This window comes from Salvelinus fontinalis, chromosome 1, assembly GCF_029448725.1.
Source record: "Salvelinus fontinalis isolate EN_2023a chromosome 1, ASM2944872v1, whole genome shotgun sequence".
NCBI lineage: Eukaryota > Metazoa > Chordata > Actinopteri > Salmoniformes > Salmonidae > Salvelinus > Salvelinus fontinalis.
In genome coordinates this window covers 100,857,822-100,874,563 of record NC_074665.1, presented here as the reverse complement: position 1 = coordinate 100,874,563, position 16,742 = coordinate 100,857,822, and the positions used below count along the sequence as shown (strand labels likewise).

The 16,742-nt window shown below is 46.9% G+C and overlaps 1 protein-coding gene across 1 annotated transcript in view; it reads left to right on the top strand.

The window, feature by feature from the left end:
• Positions 1 to 16,520, top strand: part of lhpp (phospholysine phosphohistidine inorganic pyrophosphate phosphatase) — a 34,230-nt gene extending 17,710 nt beyond the window's left edge. The window contains exons 7-8 of the mRNA XM_055938185.1: positions 15,237 to 16,461; positions 16,501 to 16,520. Coding sequence (XP_055794160.1) covers positions 15,237 to 15,333 — 97 coding nt within the window. The 3' untranslated portion in view covers positions 15,334 to 16,461; positions 16,501 to 16,520. The remainder of the gene's footprint in view (positions 1 to 15,236; positions 16,462 to 16,500) is intronic.
• The last annotated feature ends 222 nt before the right edge of the window (positions 16,521 to 16,742 follow it).

The window sequence follows — 16,742 nt, the reverse complement described above, 5'->3', positions numbered from 1 at the left end:
AATGCAGCTCTGCCACAAACCCATCCATACTCTTCTCCATTTAGGATGATTGATGAGTCTGTAATCTGACTAGATTACTGTTACCTCTCTGTATGAGTCTGTAGTCTGACTAGATTACTGCTACCTCTCTGTATGAGTCTGTAATCTGACTAGATTACTGCTATCTCTCTGTATAAATCTGTAGTCTGACTAGATTACTGCTACCTCTCTGTATGAGTCTGTAGTCTGACTAGATTACTGCTACCTCTCTGTATTAGTTTGTAATCTGACTAGATTACTGCTACCTCTCTGTATGAGTCTGTAGTCTGACTAGATTACTGCTACCTCTCTGTATGAGTCTGTAATCTGACTAGATTACTGCTACCTCTCTGTATGAGTCTGTAATCTGACTAGATTACTGCTACCTCTCTGTATGAGTCTGTAATGTGACTAGATTACTGCTACCTCTCTGTATTAGTCTGTAATCTGACTAGATTACTGCTACCTCTCTGTATGAGTCTGTAATCTGACTAGATTACTGCTACCTCCCTGTATGAGTCTGTAATCTGACTAGATTACTGCTACCTCTCTGTATGAGTCTGTAATCTGACTAGATTACTGCTACCTCCCTGTATGAGTCTGTAATCTGACTAGATTACTGCTACCTCCCTGTATGAGTCTGTAGTCTGACTAGATTACTGCTATCTCTCTGTATGAGTCTAATCTGACTAGATTACTGCTACCTCTCTGTATTAGTCTGTAATCTGACTAGATTACTGCTACCTCTCTGTATGAGTCTGTAATCTGACTAGATTACTGCTACCTCCCTGTATGAGTCTGTAGTCTGACTAGATTACTGCTACCTCCCTGTATGAGTCTGTAGTCTGACTAGATTACTGCCATCTCTCTGTATGAGTCTAATCTGACTAGATTACTGCTACCTCTCTGTATGAGTCTGTAGTTTGACTAGATTACTGCTACCTCTCTGTATGAGTCTGTAGTCTGACTAGATTACTGCTACCTCTCTGTATGAGTCTGTAGCCTGACTAGATTACTGCTACCTCTCTGTATGAGTCTGTAATGTGACTAGATTACTGCTACGTCTCTGTATGAGTCTGTAATCTGACTAGATTACTGCTACCTCTCTGTATGAGTCTGTAGTCTGACTAGATTACTGCTACCTCTCTGTATTAGACTGTAGTCTGACTAGATTACTGATACCTCTCTGTATGAGTCTGTAATCTGACTAGATTAGTGCTACCTCTCTGTATGAGTCTGTAGTCTGACTAGATTACTGTTACCTCTCTGTATGAGTCTGTAGTCTGACTAGATTACTGCTACCTTTCTGTATGAGTCTGTAGTCTGACTAGACTGACTAATGCACTTAGATATATCATTGTATAATGAAAAGCCCTTTAGAAATGTAGTTTATTAATATTATTAGATTACCATATGTAGAGTACTATACCCCCCACTGGGTTAGCCTGGTCTCAGAGCCCCCCCCCCCCCCTCCACACACTGGGTTAGCCTGGTCTCAGAGTCCCCCCCCCACTGGGTTAGCCTGGTCTCAGAGTCGTCCCCCCCCCCCCCCCCCCACTGGGTTAGCCTGGTCTCAGAGCCCCCCCCCCCCCCCTCCCCCACTGGGTTAGCCTGCTCTCAGAGTCCCCCCACTGGGTTAGCCTGGTCTCAGAGTCCCCCCCCACTGGGTTAGCCTGGTCTCAGAGTCCCCCCCCCACTGGGTTAGCCTGGTCTCAGAGTCCCCCCCACTGGGTTAGCCTGGTCTCAGAGTCCCCCCCACTGGGTCAACAGTGAAGAGGCGACTCCGGGATGCTGGCCTTAACGGCAGAGTTCCCCTGTCTAGTGTCTGTGTTCTTTTTCCCATCTTAATCTTTTCTTTTTATTGGCCAGTCTGAGATATGGCTTTTTCTTAGCAACTCTGCCTAGAAGGCCAGCATCCCGGAGTCGCCTCTTCACTGTTGACGTTGAGACTGGTGTTTTGCGGCTACTATTTAATGAAGCTGCCAGTTGAGGACTTGTGAGGCGTCTGTTTCTCAAACTAGACACTCTAATGTACTTGTCCTCTTGCTCAGGTGTGTACCGGGGCCTCCCACTCCTCTTTCTATTCTCGTTAGAGACAGTTTCTCACATGGAATACCTTCATTTCTCAGAACAAGAATAGACTCACGAGTTTCAGAAGAAAGGTCTTTGTTTCTGGCCATTTTGAGCCTGTATTCGAACCCACAAAATGCTGATGCTCCAGATACTCAACTAGGCCAGTTTTATGGCTTCTTTAATCAGAACAACAGTTTTCAGCTGTGCTAACATAATTGCAAAAGGGTTTTCTAATGATCAATTAGCCTTTTTAAAATGATCAACTTGGATTAGGTAACACAACGTGCCATTGGAACACAGGAGTGATGGTTGCTGATAATGGGCCTATGTAGATATTCCATTAAAAATCAGCCGTTTCCAGCTACAATAGTCATTTACAACATTAACAATGTCTACACTGTATTACTGATCAATTTGATGTTATTTTAATGGACCAAAAAATGTGCTTTTCTTTCAAAAACAAGAACATTTCTAAGTGACCCCAAACTTTTGAACAGTAGTGTACATAAACACACACACACACACACACATACACACACACACACACACACACACACGGTGACAAATTGGCACTGATCTGAGCCAAAGGGGGCCGACGGTGTGTTTGTGGCGTCATGTAACAGATGTCCAGATGGCTGTTCAGCCTCACACAAACACTGTCTGCTACTTTCATTGTTAGACGTGAGACGTGAGATTTATCCTTACACGACCCCGTAAACTCTGTGGAGAGGCCATAAACCACAGCGAGATGTGGGGAAAACACAGCTGGCTGTCTCCAAGGTTACGTTCCAAATGGAACCCTATTACCCTGGTAGTTCAAACGTAGTAGTGCACTATGTAGGGGATAGGATGCCATTTGGCACTAGACCAAGTCAACCGGTCCAACCGGTCGCTGCTCTGTCTCAGGCCTCCTGTGTAGTTCCCACCAGACCTTCCAATATGGCTGCTATAACACTGTAAATCTGTTACCAGACCTTCCAATATGGCTGCTATAACACTGTAAATCTGTTACCAGACCTTCCAATGTGGCTGCTATAACACTGTAAATCTGTTACCAGACCTTCCAATATGGCTGCTATAACACTGGAAATCTGTTACCAGACCCTCCAATATGGCTGCTATAACACCCTAAATCTGTTACCAGGCCTTCCAATATGGCTGCTATAACGTCCTAAATCTGTTACCAGACATTCCAATATGGCTGCTATAACACTGTAAATCTGTTACCAGACCTTCCAATATGGCTGCTATAACACTGTAAATCTGTTACCAGACCTTCCAATATGGCTGCTATAACATGATGTGATTGTCATGCTAGTGTAACGGATGTGAAATGGCTAGCTAGTTAGCGGGTACGCGCTAGTAGCATTTCAATCAGTTACGTCACTTGCTCTGAGACTTTAAGTAGGGTTGCCCCTTGCTCTGCAAGGGCCGCGGCTTTTGTGGAGCGATGGGTAACGACTGTGCTTCGTGGGCGACCGTTGTTGATGTGTGCAGAGGGTCCCAGGTTCGCGCCCGTGTCGGGGCGAGGGGACGACTTAAAGTTATACTGTTACATTGATGCTGTTGACCCGGATCACTGGTTGCTGCGGAAAAGGAGGAGGTTGAAAGGGGGGTGAGTGTAACGGATGTGAAATGGCTAGCTAGTTAGCGGGTACGCGCTAGTAGCATTTCAGTCAGTTACGTCACTTGCTCTGAGACTTTAAGTAGGGTTGCCCCTTGCTCTGCAAGGGCCGCGGCTTTTGTGGAGCGATGGGTAACGACGCTTCGTGGTTGACTGTTGTTGATGTGTGCAGAGGGTCCCTGGTTCGCGCCCGTGTCGGGGCGAGGGGACGACGTAAAGTTAAAACTGTTACACTAGCTAGCTGGGATTGTCATGTTAGCTAGCTGGTGGAGATGGGAGTGTCATGCTAGCTAGCTGGGATTGTCATGTTAGCTAGCTGGTGGAGATGTGATTGTCATGCTAACTAGCTGGTGGAGATGGGATTGTCAATGCTAGCTAGCTGGTGGAGATGGGATTGTCAATGCTAGCTAGCTGGTGGAGATGGGATTGTCAATGCTAGCTAGCTGGTGGAGATGGGATTGTCAATGCTAGCTAGCTGGTGGAGATGGGATTGTCAATGCTAGCTAGCTGGTGGAGATGGGATTGTCAATGCTAGCTAGCTGGTGGAGATGGGATTGCCGATGCTAGCTAGCTGGTGGAGATGGGATTGTCAATGCTAGCTAGCTGGTGGAGATGGGATTGTCATGCTAGCTAGCTGGTGGAGGTGGGATTATCATACTAGTGTTAGCTATAATATTGTTATAATGCCTTCATTATTAAAGCAGACGTGGTTGTAACACTTTGCTGCACCCCACAGATGAACCAGTTCTGCCTGTGCCAGATACTAACCTTACTCCCACACACACACAGAGAGAGATGGCTGACACAAACCATTTATGAGCACTGATAAGGCAGGGGGGCGCTCTGACCTCAGGCGTCAGTTGCTGGTGTCTGCTTCAACATCTTGTCAATACAAGAGACAACCCAGACCGGCATGGCACTCAACGAGCATGCGCATGCATATACACACACACAAACCCCTGTTTCAGGCGGGAGTTCCAAGGACAAAGAACACTACTGAGAACCAATGGAACATTGATATCAGCCTGAAGGGGACCGCCCTCCACTCACAGCGACCAGTCAGGAGAGCAGAACTACTAGAATCTAACTACGTCATTTCACTGTATAAAATGTATTGCAGAATATGAGTCGGGGCTCCTCCTGCTAGCTCCCTCTGAGCTAAATGGACGAGCCCGTGCACGTGTTGTCAGATATCTTTGCAACTTATTAAACTGCCTTAAATATCATACCTTATCCACCTGGTCTAGCGTCTCAACTTGGTCTCTCTCTTCTAGTAAATATCATCAATCTTTAACACTAGCTAGCTGGTGGAGATGTGATTTTGCATGCTAGCTAGCTGGTGGAGATGGGATTGTCAATGCTAGCTAGCTGGTGGAGGTGGGATTGTCATGCTAGCTAGCTGGTGGAGATGGGATTGTCAATGCTAGCTAGCTGGTGGAGATGGGATTGTCAATGCTAGCTAGCTGGTGGAGGTGGGATTGTCATGTTAGCTAGCTGGTGGAGATGGGATTGTCATGTTAGCTAGCTGGTGGAGATGGGAGTGTCATGCTAGCTAGCTGGGATTGTCATGCTAGCTAGCTGGTGGAGATGGGATTGTCATGCTAGCTAGCTGGGATTGTCATGCTAGCTAGCTGGTGGAGATGGGAGTGTCATGCTAGCTAGCTGGGATTGTCATGTTAGCTAGCTGGTGGAGATGGGATTGTCATGTTAGCTAGCTGGTGGAGATGGGAGTGTCATGCTAGCTAGCTGGGATTGTCATGCTAGCTAGCTGGTGGAGATGGGAGTGTCATGCTAGCTAGCTGGGATTGTCATGCTAGCTAGCTGGTGGAGATGGGATTGTCATGCTAGCTAGCTGGTGGAGATGGGATTGTCATGCTAGCTAGCTGGTGGAGATGGGATTGTCATGCTAGCTAGCTGGTGGAGATGTGATTGTCATGCTAGCTAGCTGGTGGAGATGGGATTGTCATGCTAGCTAGCTGGTGGAGATGGGATTGTCATGCTAACTGGGATTGTCATGTTAGCTAGCTGGTGGAGCTGGGATTGTCATGTTAGCTAGCTGGTGGAGATGTGATTGTCATGCTAGCTAGCTGGTGGGGATGTGATTGTCATGCTAGCTAGCTGGTGGAGATGGGATTGTCATGCTAGCTAGCTGGGATTGTCATGTTAGCTAGCTGGTGGAGATGGGATTGTCAATGCTAGCTAGCTGGTGGAGATGGGATTGTCAATGCTAGCTAGCTGGTGGAGATGGGATTGCCGATGCTAGCTAGCTGGTGGAGATGGGATTGTCAATGCTAGCTAGCTGGTGGAGATGGGATTGTCATGCTAGCTAGCTGGTGGAGATGGGATTGTCATGCTAGCTAGCTGGTGGAGATGGGATTGTCATGCTAGCTAGCTGGGATTGTCATGTTAGCTAGCTGGTGGAGATGTGATTGTCATGCTAACTAGCGGGCAACTTGCTAAGATAATGAGCTACCAAAAGCAAGCAGAGCGAGAGAGAGCTCCCATGGGGAAGCTCTGAGAACTGGAGCTCTGAGGTGGACAACCACATATCACAGTAGTTAGTATATTCAGATAGCTAGGTGGGACAACCACATATCACAGTAGTTAGTATATTCAGATAGCTAGGTGGGACAACCACATATCACAGTAGTTAGTATATTCAGATAGCTAGGTGGGACAACCACATACCACAGTAGTTAGTATATTCAGATAGCTAGGTGGGACAACCACATATCACAGTAGTTAGTATATTCAGATAGCTAGGTGGGACAACCACATATCACAGTAGTTAGTATATTCAGATAGCTAGGTGAGACAACCACATCACAGTAGTTAGTATATTCAGATAGCTAGGTGAGACAACCACATATCACAGTAGTTAGTATATTCAGATAGCTAGGTGGGATACCACATATCACAGTAGTTAGTATATTCAGATAGCTAGGTGGGACAACCACATATCACAGTAGTTAGTATATTCAGATAGCTGGGTGAGACAACCACATATCACAGTAGTTAGTATATTCAGATAGCTAGGTGGGACAACCACATATTACAGTAGTTAGTATATTCAGATAGCTAGGTGGGACAACCACATATCACAGTAGTTAGTATATTCAGATAGCTAGGTGGGACAACCACATATCACAGTAGTTAGTATAGTCAGATAGCTAGGTGGGACAACCACATATCACAGTAGTTAGTATATTCAGATAGCTAGGTGGGACAACCACATATCACAGTAGTTAGTATATTCAGATAGCTAGGTGGGACAACCACATATCACAGTAGTTAGTATATTCAGATAGCTAGGTGGGACAACCACATATTACAGTAGTTAGTATATTCAGATAGCTAGGTGGGACAACCACATATCACAGTAGTTAGTATATTCAGATAGCTAGGTGGGACAACCACAAATCACAGTAGTTAGTATATTCAGATAGCTAGGTGGGACAACCACATATCACAGTAGTTAGTATATTCATCTTCAGATAGCTAGGTGGGACAACCACATATCACAGTAGTTAGTATATTCAGATAGCTAGGTGGGACAACCACATATTACAGTAGTTAGTATATTCAGATAGCTAGGTGGGACAACCACATATCACAGTAGTTAGTATATTCAGATAGCTAGGTGAGACAACCACATATTACAGTAGTTAGTATATTCAGATAGCTAGGTGAGACAACCACATATCACAGTAGTTAGTATATTCAGATAGCTAGGTGGGATACCACATATCACAGTAGTTAGTATATTCAGATAGCTAGGTGGGACAACCACATATCACAGTAGTTAGTATAGTCAGATAGCTAGGTGGGACAACCACATATTACAGTAGTTAGTATATTCAGATAGCTAGGTGGGACAACCACATATCACAGTAGTTAGTATATTCAGATAGCTAGGTGGGACAACCCCATATCACAGTAGTTAGTATATTCAGATAGCTAGGTGAGACAACCACATATTACAGTAGTTAGTATATTCAGATAGCTAGGTGGGACAACCACATATCACAGTAGTTAGTATATTCAGATAGCTAGGTGGGACAACCACATATCACAGTAGTTAGTATATTCAGATAGCTAGGTGGGACAACCACATATCACAGTAGTTAGTATATTCAGATAGCTAGGTGGGACAACCACATATCACAGTAGTTAGTATATTCAGATAGCTAGGTGGGACAACCACATATTACAGTAGTTAGTATATTCAGATAGCTAGGTGAGACAACCACATATCACAGTAGTTAGTATATTCAGATAGCTAGGTGGGACAACCACATATCACAGTAGTTAGTATATTCAGATAGCTAGGTGGGACAACCACATATCACAGTAGTTAGTATATTCAGATAGCTAGGTGGGACAACCACATATCACAGTAGTTAGTATATTCAGATAGCTAGGTGGGACAACCACATATCACAGTAGTTAGTATATGCAGATATCTTTAGTCCCATCCACAGGCCCAGTCCAGTCCTAGCCCCATTCTCAGTCCCAGTTATGTCCCCTGTCCCAATCAGTCCATTACCTCAGCAGTACCAATCAGTCCATTACCTCAGCAGTACCAGTATCAGTCCATTACCTCAGCAGTACCAGTACCAGTCCATTACCTCAGCAGTCCCAGTACCAGTCCATTACCTCAGCAGTACCAATCAGTCCATTACCTCACCAGTACCAATCAGTCCATTACCTCAGCAGTACCAATCAGTCCATTACCTCAGCAGTGCCAGTACCAGTCCATTACCTCAGCAGTCCCAGTACCAGTCCATTACCTCAGCAGTACCAATCAGTCCATTACCTCACCAGTACCAATCAGTCCATTACCTCAGCAGTACCAATCAGTCCATTACCTCAGCAGGTTCAGTCCATTACCTCAGCAGTATCAGTCCATTACCTCAGCAGTCCCAGTACCAGTCCATTACCTCAGCAGTCCCAGTACCAGTCCATTACCTCAGCAGTACCAGTCCATTACCTCAGCAGTCCCAGTACCAGTCCATTACCTCACCAGTACCAATCAGTCCATTACCTCACCAGTACCAATCAGTCCATTACCTCAGCAGTACCAATCAGTCCATTACCTCAGCAGTACCAGTCCATTACCTCAGCAGTACCCGTACCAGTCCATTACCTCAGCAGTCCCAGTACCAGTCCATTACCTCAGCAGTACCAGTCCATTACCTCAGCAGTACCAGTCCATTACCTCAGCAGTCCCAGTACCAGTCCATTACCTCAGCAGTCCCAGTACCAGTCCATTACCTCAGCAGTACCAGTCCATTACCTCAGCAGTACCAGTCCATTACCTCAGCAGTACCAGTCCATTACCTCAGCAGTCCCAGTACCAGTCCATTACCTCAGCAGTCCCAGTACCAGTACATTACCTCAGCAGTCCCAGTACCAGTCCATTACCTCAGCAGTCCCAGTACCAGTCCATTACCTCAGCAGTCCCAGTACCAGTCCATTACCTTAGCAGTACCAGTCCATTACCTCAGCAGTCCCAGTACCAGTCCATTACCTCAGCAGTACCAGTCCATTACCTCAGCAGTACCAGTACATTACCTCAGCAGTCCCAGTACCAGTACATTACCTCAGCAGTACCAATCAGTCCATTACCTCAGCAGTACCAGTATCAGTCCATTACCTCAGCAGTACCAGTACCAGTCCATTACCTCAGCAGTCCCAGTACCAGTCCATTACCTCAGCAGTACCAGTACCAGTCCATTACCTCAGCAGTACCAATCAGTCCATTACCTCAGCAGTACCAATCAGTCCATTACCTCAGCAGTATCAGTCCATTACCTCAGCAGTATCAGTCCATTACCTCAGCAGTCCCAGTACCAGTCCATTACCTCAGCAGTCCCAGTACCAGTCCATTACCTCAGCAGTACCAGTCCATTACCTCAGCAGTCCCAGTACCAGTCCATTACCTCACCAGTACCAATCAGTCCATTACCTCAGCAGTACCAATCAGTCCATTACCTCAGCAGTACCAATCAGTCCATTACCTCAGCAGTACCAATCAGTCCATTACCTCAGCAGTACCAGTACCAGTCCATTACCTCAGCAGTACCAGTACCAGTCCATTACCTCAGCAGTCCCAGTACCAGTCCATTACCTCAGCAGTACCAGTCCATTACCTCAGCAGTACCAGTCCATTACCTCAGCAGTACCAGTCCATTACCTCAGCAGTCCCAGTACCAGTCCATTACCTCAGCAGTCCCAGTACCAGTCCATTACCTCAGCAGTCCCAGTACCAGTCCATTACCTCAGCAGTCCCAGTACCAGTCCATTACCTCAGCAGTCCCAGTACCAGTCCATTACCTCAGCAGTACCAGTCCATTACCTCAGCAGTACCAGCCCATTACCTCAGCAGTCCCAGTACCAGTCCATTACCTCAGCAGTCCCAGTACCAGTCCATTACCTCAGCAGTACCAGTCCATTACCTCAGCAGTCCCAGTACCAGTCCATTACCTCAGCAGTACCAGTACCAGTCCATTACCTCAGCGGTACCAGTCCATTACCTCAGCAGTCCCAGTACCAGTCCATTACCTCAGCAGTCCCAGTCCATTACCTCAGCAGTCCCAGTACCAGTCCATTACCTCAGCAGTACCAGTCCATTACCTCAGCAGTACCAGTCCATTACCTCAGCAGTCCCAGTACCAGTCCATTACCTCACCAGTACCAGTACCAGTCCATTACCTCAGCAGTACCAGTCCATTACCTCAGCAGTACCAGTCCATTACCTCAGCAGTCCCAGTACCAGTCCATTACCTCAGCAGTACCAGTCCATTACCTCAGCAGTACCAGTACCAGTCCATTACCTCAGCAGTCCCAGTACCAGTCCATTACCTCAGCAGTCCCAGTCCATTACCTCAGCAGTACCAACCAGTACATTACCTCAGCAGTCCCAGTACCAGTCCATTACCTCAGCAGTACCAATCAGTACATTACCTCAGCAGTCCCAATCAGTCCATTACCTCAGCAGTCCCAGTACCAGTCCATTACCTCAGCAGTCCCAGTACCAGTACATTACCTCAGCAGTCCCAGTACCAGTACATTACCTCAGCAGTCCCAGTACCAGTCCATTACTTCAGCAGTCCCAGTACCAGTCCATTACCTCAGCAGTACCAGTCCATTACTTCAGCAGTACCAGTACCAGTCCATTACCTCAGCAGTACCAGTACCAGTCCATTACCTCAGCAGTCCCAGTACCAGTCCATTACCTCAGCAGTACCAGTCCATTACCTCAGCAGTCCCAGTACCAGTCCATTACCTCAGCAGTACCAGTACCAGTCCATTACCTCAGCAGTCCCAGTACCAGTCCATTACCTCAGCAGTACCAGTCCATTACCTCAGCAGTCCCAGTACCAGTCCATTACCTCAGCAGTACCAATCAGTCCATTACCTCAGCAGTACCAACCAGTACATTACCTCAGCAGTCCCAGTACCAGTCCATTACCTCAGCAGTACCAATCAGTACATTACCTCAGCAGTCCCAGTACCAGTACATTACCTCAGCAGTCCCAGTACCAGTCCATTACCTCAGCAGTACCAGTACCAGTCCATTACCTCAGCAGTACCAGTCCATTACCTCAGCAGTCCCAGTACCAGTCCATTACCTCAGCAGTACCAGTCCATTACCTCAGCAGTCCCAGTACCAGTCCATTACCTCAGCAGTACCAGTACCAGTCCATTACCTCAGCAGTCCCAGTACCAGTCCATTACCTCAGCAGTCCCAGTACCAGTCCATTACCTCAGCAGTACCAGTCCATTACCTCAGCAGTCCCAGTACCAGTCCATTACCTCAGCAGTACCAGTCCATTACCTCAGCAGTCCCAGTACCAGTCCATTACCTCAGCAGTACCAGTCCATTACCTCAGCAGTCCCAGTACCAGTCCATTACCTCAGCAGTACCAGTCCATTACCTCAGCAGTCCCAGTACCAGTCCATTACCTCAGCAGTACCAGTCCATTACCTCAGCAGTACCAGTCCATTACCTCAGCAGTACCAGTCCATTACCTCAGCAGTACCAGTCCATTACCTCAGCAGTACCACTAACTGCTCTGTCCTGAATACTTTATGCTCATTGACCTGGTTACCCTACATTATTCATGGCAGAGCAGATGACAAAGGCTGCTTAATGAACACACACACACACACACACACACACACACACAGGCAGACACACACAGGACAGGCAGACACACACAGGACAGGATAGGCAGACAAGCATGCATAACTAGGTGAGAGAAGACCAGGGCAGATTTTAAGAGGTGACTGGAGGACAGTGAGAGACAGAAGGTGTAATTGTCTCATCACCACCGCTGGTAACACAATAAGCCTTTTCTAGCCGTGTGTGTAGCGTATCTTAGTGTCAGCATGTGTGAACTCAATCAGGCCACTGGTGGGTGGAAAGGTGAGGGACTGAGGCAGTAATCCTGTCACAGGAGACGTAACACCCTGTACACATACACACATATACTTAACACCCTGTACACACACACACACACATAACATCCTGTACACACACATAACACCCTGTACAGACACACACACACACACATAACACCCTGCCCACACACACACACACACACACACACACACACACATAACATCCTGTACACACACACATAACACCCTGTACAGACACACACACACACACACACCCCATTAGCTGGCCAGCTCACATAACCCTCACATCTCTCAGTGCAGACCACTTGCGGTGTCAGAGGAAGGCCCTAAAAATTGTCAGACTCCAGCCACCCAAGTCATAGACTGTTCTCTCTGTTACCGCACGGCGAACGGTACCGGAGCACCAAGTCATAGACTGTTCTCTCTGTTACCGCACGGTAAACGGTACCGGAGCACCAAGTCATAGACTGTTCTCTCTGCTACCGCACGGCAAACGGTACCGGAGCACCAAGTCATAGACTGTTCTCTCTGTTACCGCACGGCGAACGGTACCGGAGCACCAAGTCATAGACTGTTCTCTCTGCTACCGCACGGCAAACGGTACCGGAACGCCAAGTCATAGACTGTTCTCTCTGTTACCGCACGGTAAACGGTACCGGAGCGCCAAGTCATAGACTGTTCTCTCTGCTACCGCACGGTAAACGGTACCGGAGCACCAAGTCATAGACTGTTCTCTCTGTTACCGCACGGCAAACGGTACCGGAGCGGCAAGTCATAGACTGTTCTCTCTGCTACCGCACGGCAAACGGTACCGGAACGCCAAGTCATAGACTGTTCTCTCTGTTACCGCACGGTAAACGGTACCGGAACGCCAAGTCATAGACTGTTCTCTCTGTTACCGCACGGCAAACGGTACCGGAGCGCCAAGTCATAGACTGTTCTCTCTGCTACCGCACGGCAAACGGTACCGGAACGCCAAGTCATAGACTGTTCTCTCTGCTACCGCACGGCAAACGGTACCGGAACGCCAAGTCATAGACTGTTCTCTCTGCTACCGCACGGCAAACGGTACCGGAACGCCAAGTCATAGACTGTTCTCTCTGCTACCGCGCGGCAAACGGTACCGGAGCACCAAGTCATAGACTGTTCTCTCTGTTACCGCACGGTAAACGGTACCGGAGCACCAAGTCATAGACTGTTCTCTCTGCTACCGCACGGCGAACGGTACCGGAGCACCAAGTCTAGGTCCAAGAGGCTACTAAACAGCTTCTACCCCGCAAGCCATAAGACTCCTGAACAGCTAATCAAAGGGCTACCCAGACCCCTCTTCTACACCGCTGCTACTCTCTGTTTATTATCTATGTATAGTCACTTTAATAGCTCTACCTACATGTACATATTACCTCAACTAACCGGTGCCCCCGCACATTGACTCTGTACCGGTACCCCCTGTATATAACCTCCACATTGACTCTGTATATAGTATCCCCTGTATATAGCCTCCACATTGACTCTGTACCGGTACCCCTGTATATAGCCTCCACATTGACTCTGTACCGTAACAACCTGTATATAGCCTCCACATTGACTCTGTACCGTAATACCCTGTATATAGCCTCCACATTGACTCTGTACCGTAACACCCTGTATATAGCCTCCACACTGACTATGTACCGTAACACCCTGTATATAGCCTCCACATTGACTCTGTACCATAATACCCTGTATATAGCCTCCACATTGACTCTGTACCGTAATACCCTGTATATAGCCTCCACATTGACTCTGTACCGTAATACCCTGTATATAGCCTCCACATTGACTCTGTACCGTAACACCCTGTATATAGCCTCCACATTGACTCTGTACCGTAACACCCTGTATATAGCCTCCACATTGACTCTGTACCGTAATACCCTGTATATAGCCTCCACATTGACTCTGTACCGTAATACCCTGTATATAGCCTCCACATTGACTCTGTACCGTAATACCCTGTATATAGCCTCCACATTGACTCTGTACCGTAATACCCTGTATATAGCCTCCACATTGACTCTGTACCGTAATACCCTGTATATAGCCTCCACATTGACTCTGTACCGTAACACCCTGTATATAGCCTCCACATTGACTCTGTACCGGTACCCCCTGTATATAGCCTCCACATTGACTCTGTACCGGTACCCCCTGTATATAGCCTCCACATTGACTCTGTACCGTAACACCCTGTATATAGCCTCCACATTGACTCTGTACCGTAATACCCTGTATATAGCCTTGCTACTGTTATTTTACCACACATTTTTCTTCTTAAAGCATTGTTGGTTAAGGGCTTGTACAGTAAGTCAGCATTTCACTGTAAGGTCTACTACACCTGTTGTATTTGGAAGCATGTGACATATAACATGTGATTTGCTGACTGACAGGAGTTAACACAAGGCATGCATGGCTAGCCTCAATATTCAATGCTGCACACCACTGCATTCATTAACATAGAGCCATGTTGGAGCCAAGATGGAGGAGATAGAGCACACCACTGCATTCATTAACATAGAGCCATGTTGGAGCCAAGATGGAGGAGATAGAGCACACCACTGCATTCATTAACATAGAGCCATGTTGGAGCCAAGATGGAGGAGATAGAGCACACCACTGCATTCATTAACATAGAGCCATGTTGGAGCCAAGATGGAGGAGATAGAGCACACCACTGCATTCATTAACATAGAGCCATGTTGGAGCCAAGATGGAGGAGATAGAGCACACCACTGCATTCATTAACATAGAGCCATGTTGGAGCCAAGATGGAGGAGATAGAGCACACCACTGCATTCATTAACATAGAGCCATGTTGGAGCCAAGATGGAGGAGATAGAGCACACCACTGCATTCATTAACATAGAGCCATGTTGGAGCCAAGATGGAGGAGATAGAGCACACCACTGCATTCATTAACATAGAGCCATGTTGGAGCCAAGATGGAGGAGATAGAGCACACCACTGCATTCATTAACATAGAGCCATGTTGGAGCCAAGGTGGAGGAGATAGAGCACACCACTGCATTCAGTCTGTCTCTGTCTCTCTCTGCAGGCCCAGTGATGAGAAGCACCCCACAGTAACAGCTGATGGCTATGTGGACAACCTGGCGGAGGCTGTGGAAACCATCCTGAAGCTCCGGGGCCAGTGAGGAGAGGACCAGGAAGAACCACCTTCAACACCACAATACACCACACACACACACAGCTACTGGTTACTCTGGTATGATCTGACAACAGGGAGTAACCCACTAACATAGAGCCATGTTGGAGCCAAGATGGAGGAGATAGAAGAACACAGTCTTAGAGGAGATAGAGCCATGTTGGAGCCAAGATGGAGGAGATAGACGTTAATAACCTCATGGTCAGAGGGCAGCTAGTTAGGTAAGTTAATAACCTCATGGTCAGAGGGTAGCTAGTTAGGTAAGTTAATAACCTCATGGTCAGAGGGTAGCTAGTTAGGTAAGTTAATAACCTCATGGTCAGAGGGTAGCTAGTTAGGTAAGTTAATAACCTCATGGTCAGAGGGTAGCTAGTTAGGTAAGTTAATAACCTCATGGTCAGAGGGTAGCTAGTTAGGTAAGTTAATAACCTCATGGTCAGAGGGTAGCTAGTTAGGTAAGTTAATAACCTCATGGTCAGAGGGTAGCTAGTTAGGTAAGTTAATAACCTCATGGTCAGAGGGTAGCTAGTTAGGTAAGTTAATAACCTCATGGTCAGAGGGCAGCTAGTTAGGTAAGTTAATAACCTCATGGTCAGAGGGTAGCTAGTTAGGTAAGTTAATAACCTCATGGTCAGAGGGTAGCTAGTTAGGTAAGTTAATAACCTCATGGTCAGAGGGTAGCTAGTTAGGTAAGTTAATAACCTCATGGTCAGAGGGCAGCTAGTTAGGTAAGTTAATAACCTCATGGTCAGAGGGTAACTAGTTAGGTAAGTTAATAACCTCATGGTCAGAGGGCAGCTAGTTAGGTAACATCATGGTCAGAGGGCAGCTAGTTAGGTAAGTTAATAACCTCATGGTCAGAGGGCAGCTAGTTAGGTAACATCATGGTCAGAGGGCAGCTAGTTAGGTAACATCATGGTCAGAGGGCAGCTAGTTAGGTAAGTTAATAACCTCATGGTCAGAGGGCAGCTAGTTAGGTAACATCATGGTCAGAGGGCAGCTAGTTAGGTAAGTTAATAACCTCATGGTCAGAGGGCAGCTAGTTAGGTAACATCATGGTCAGAGGGCAGCTAGTTAGGTAAGTTAATAACCTCATGGTCAGAGGGCAGCTAGTTAGGTAAGTTAATAACCTCATGGTCAGAGGGCAGCTAGTTAGGTAACATCATGGTCAGAGGGCAGCTAGTTAGGTAAGTTAATAACCTCATGGTCAGAGGGCAGCTAGTTAGGTAACATCATGGTCAGAGGGCAGCTAGTTAGGTAAGTTAATAACCTCATGGTCAGAGGGCAGCTAGTTAGGTAAGTTAATAACCTCATGGTCAGAGGGTAGCTAGTTAGGTAAGTTAATAACATCATGGTCAGAGGGCAGCTAGTTAGGTAAGTTAATAACCTCATGGTCAG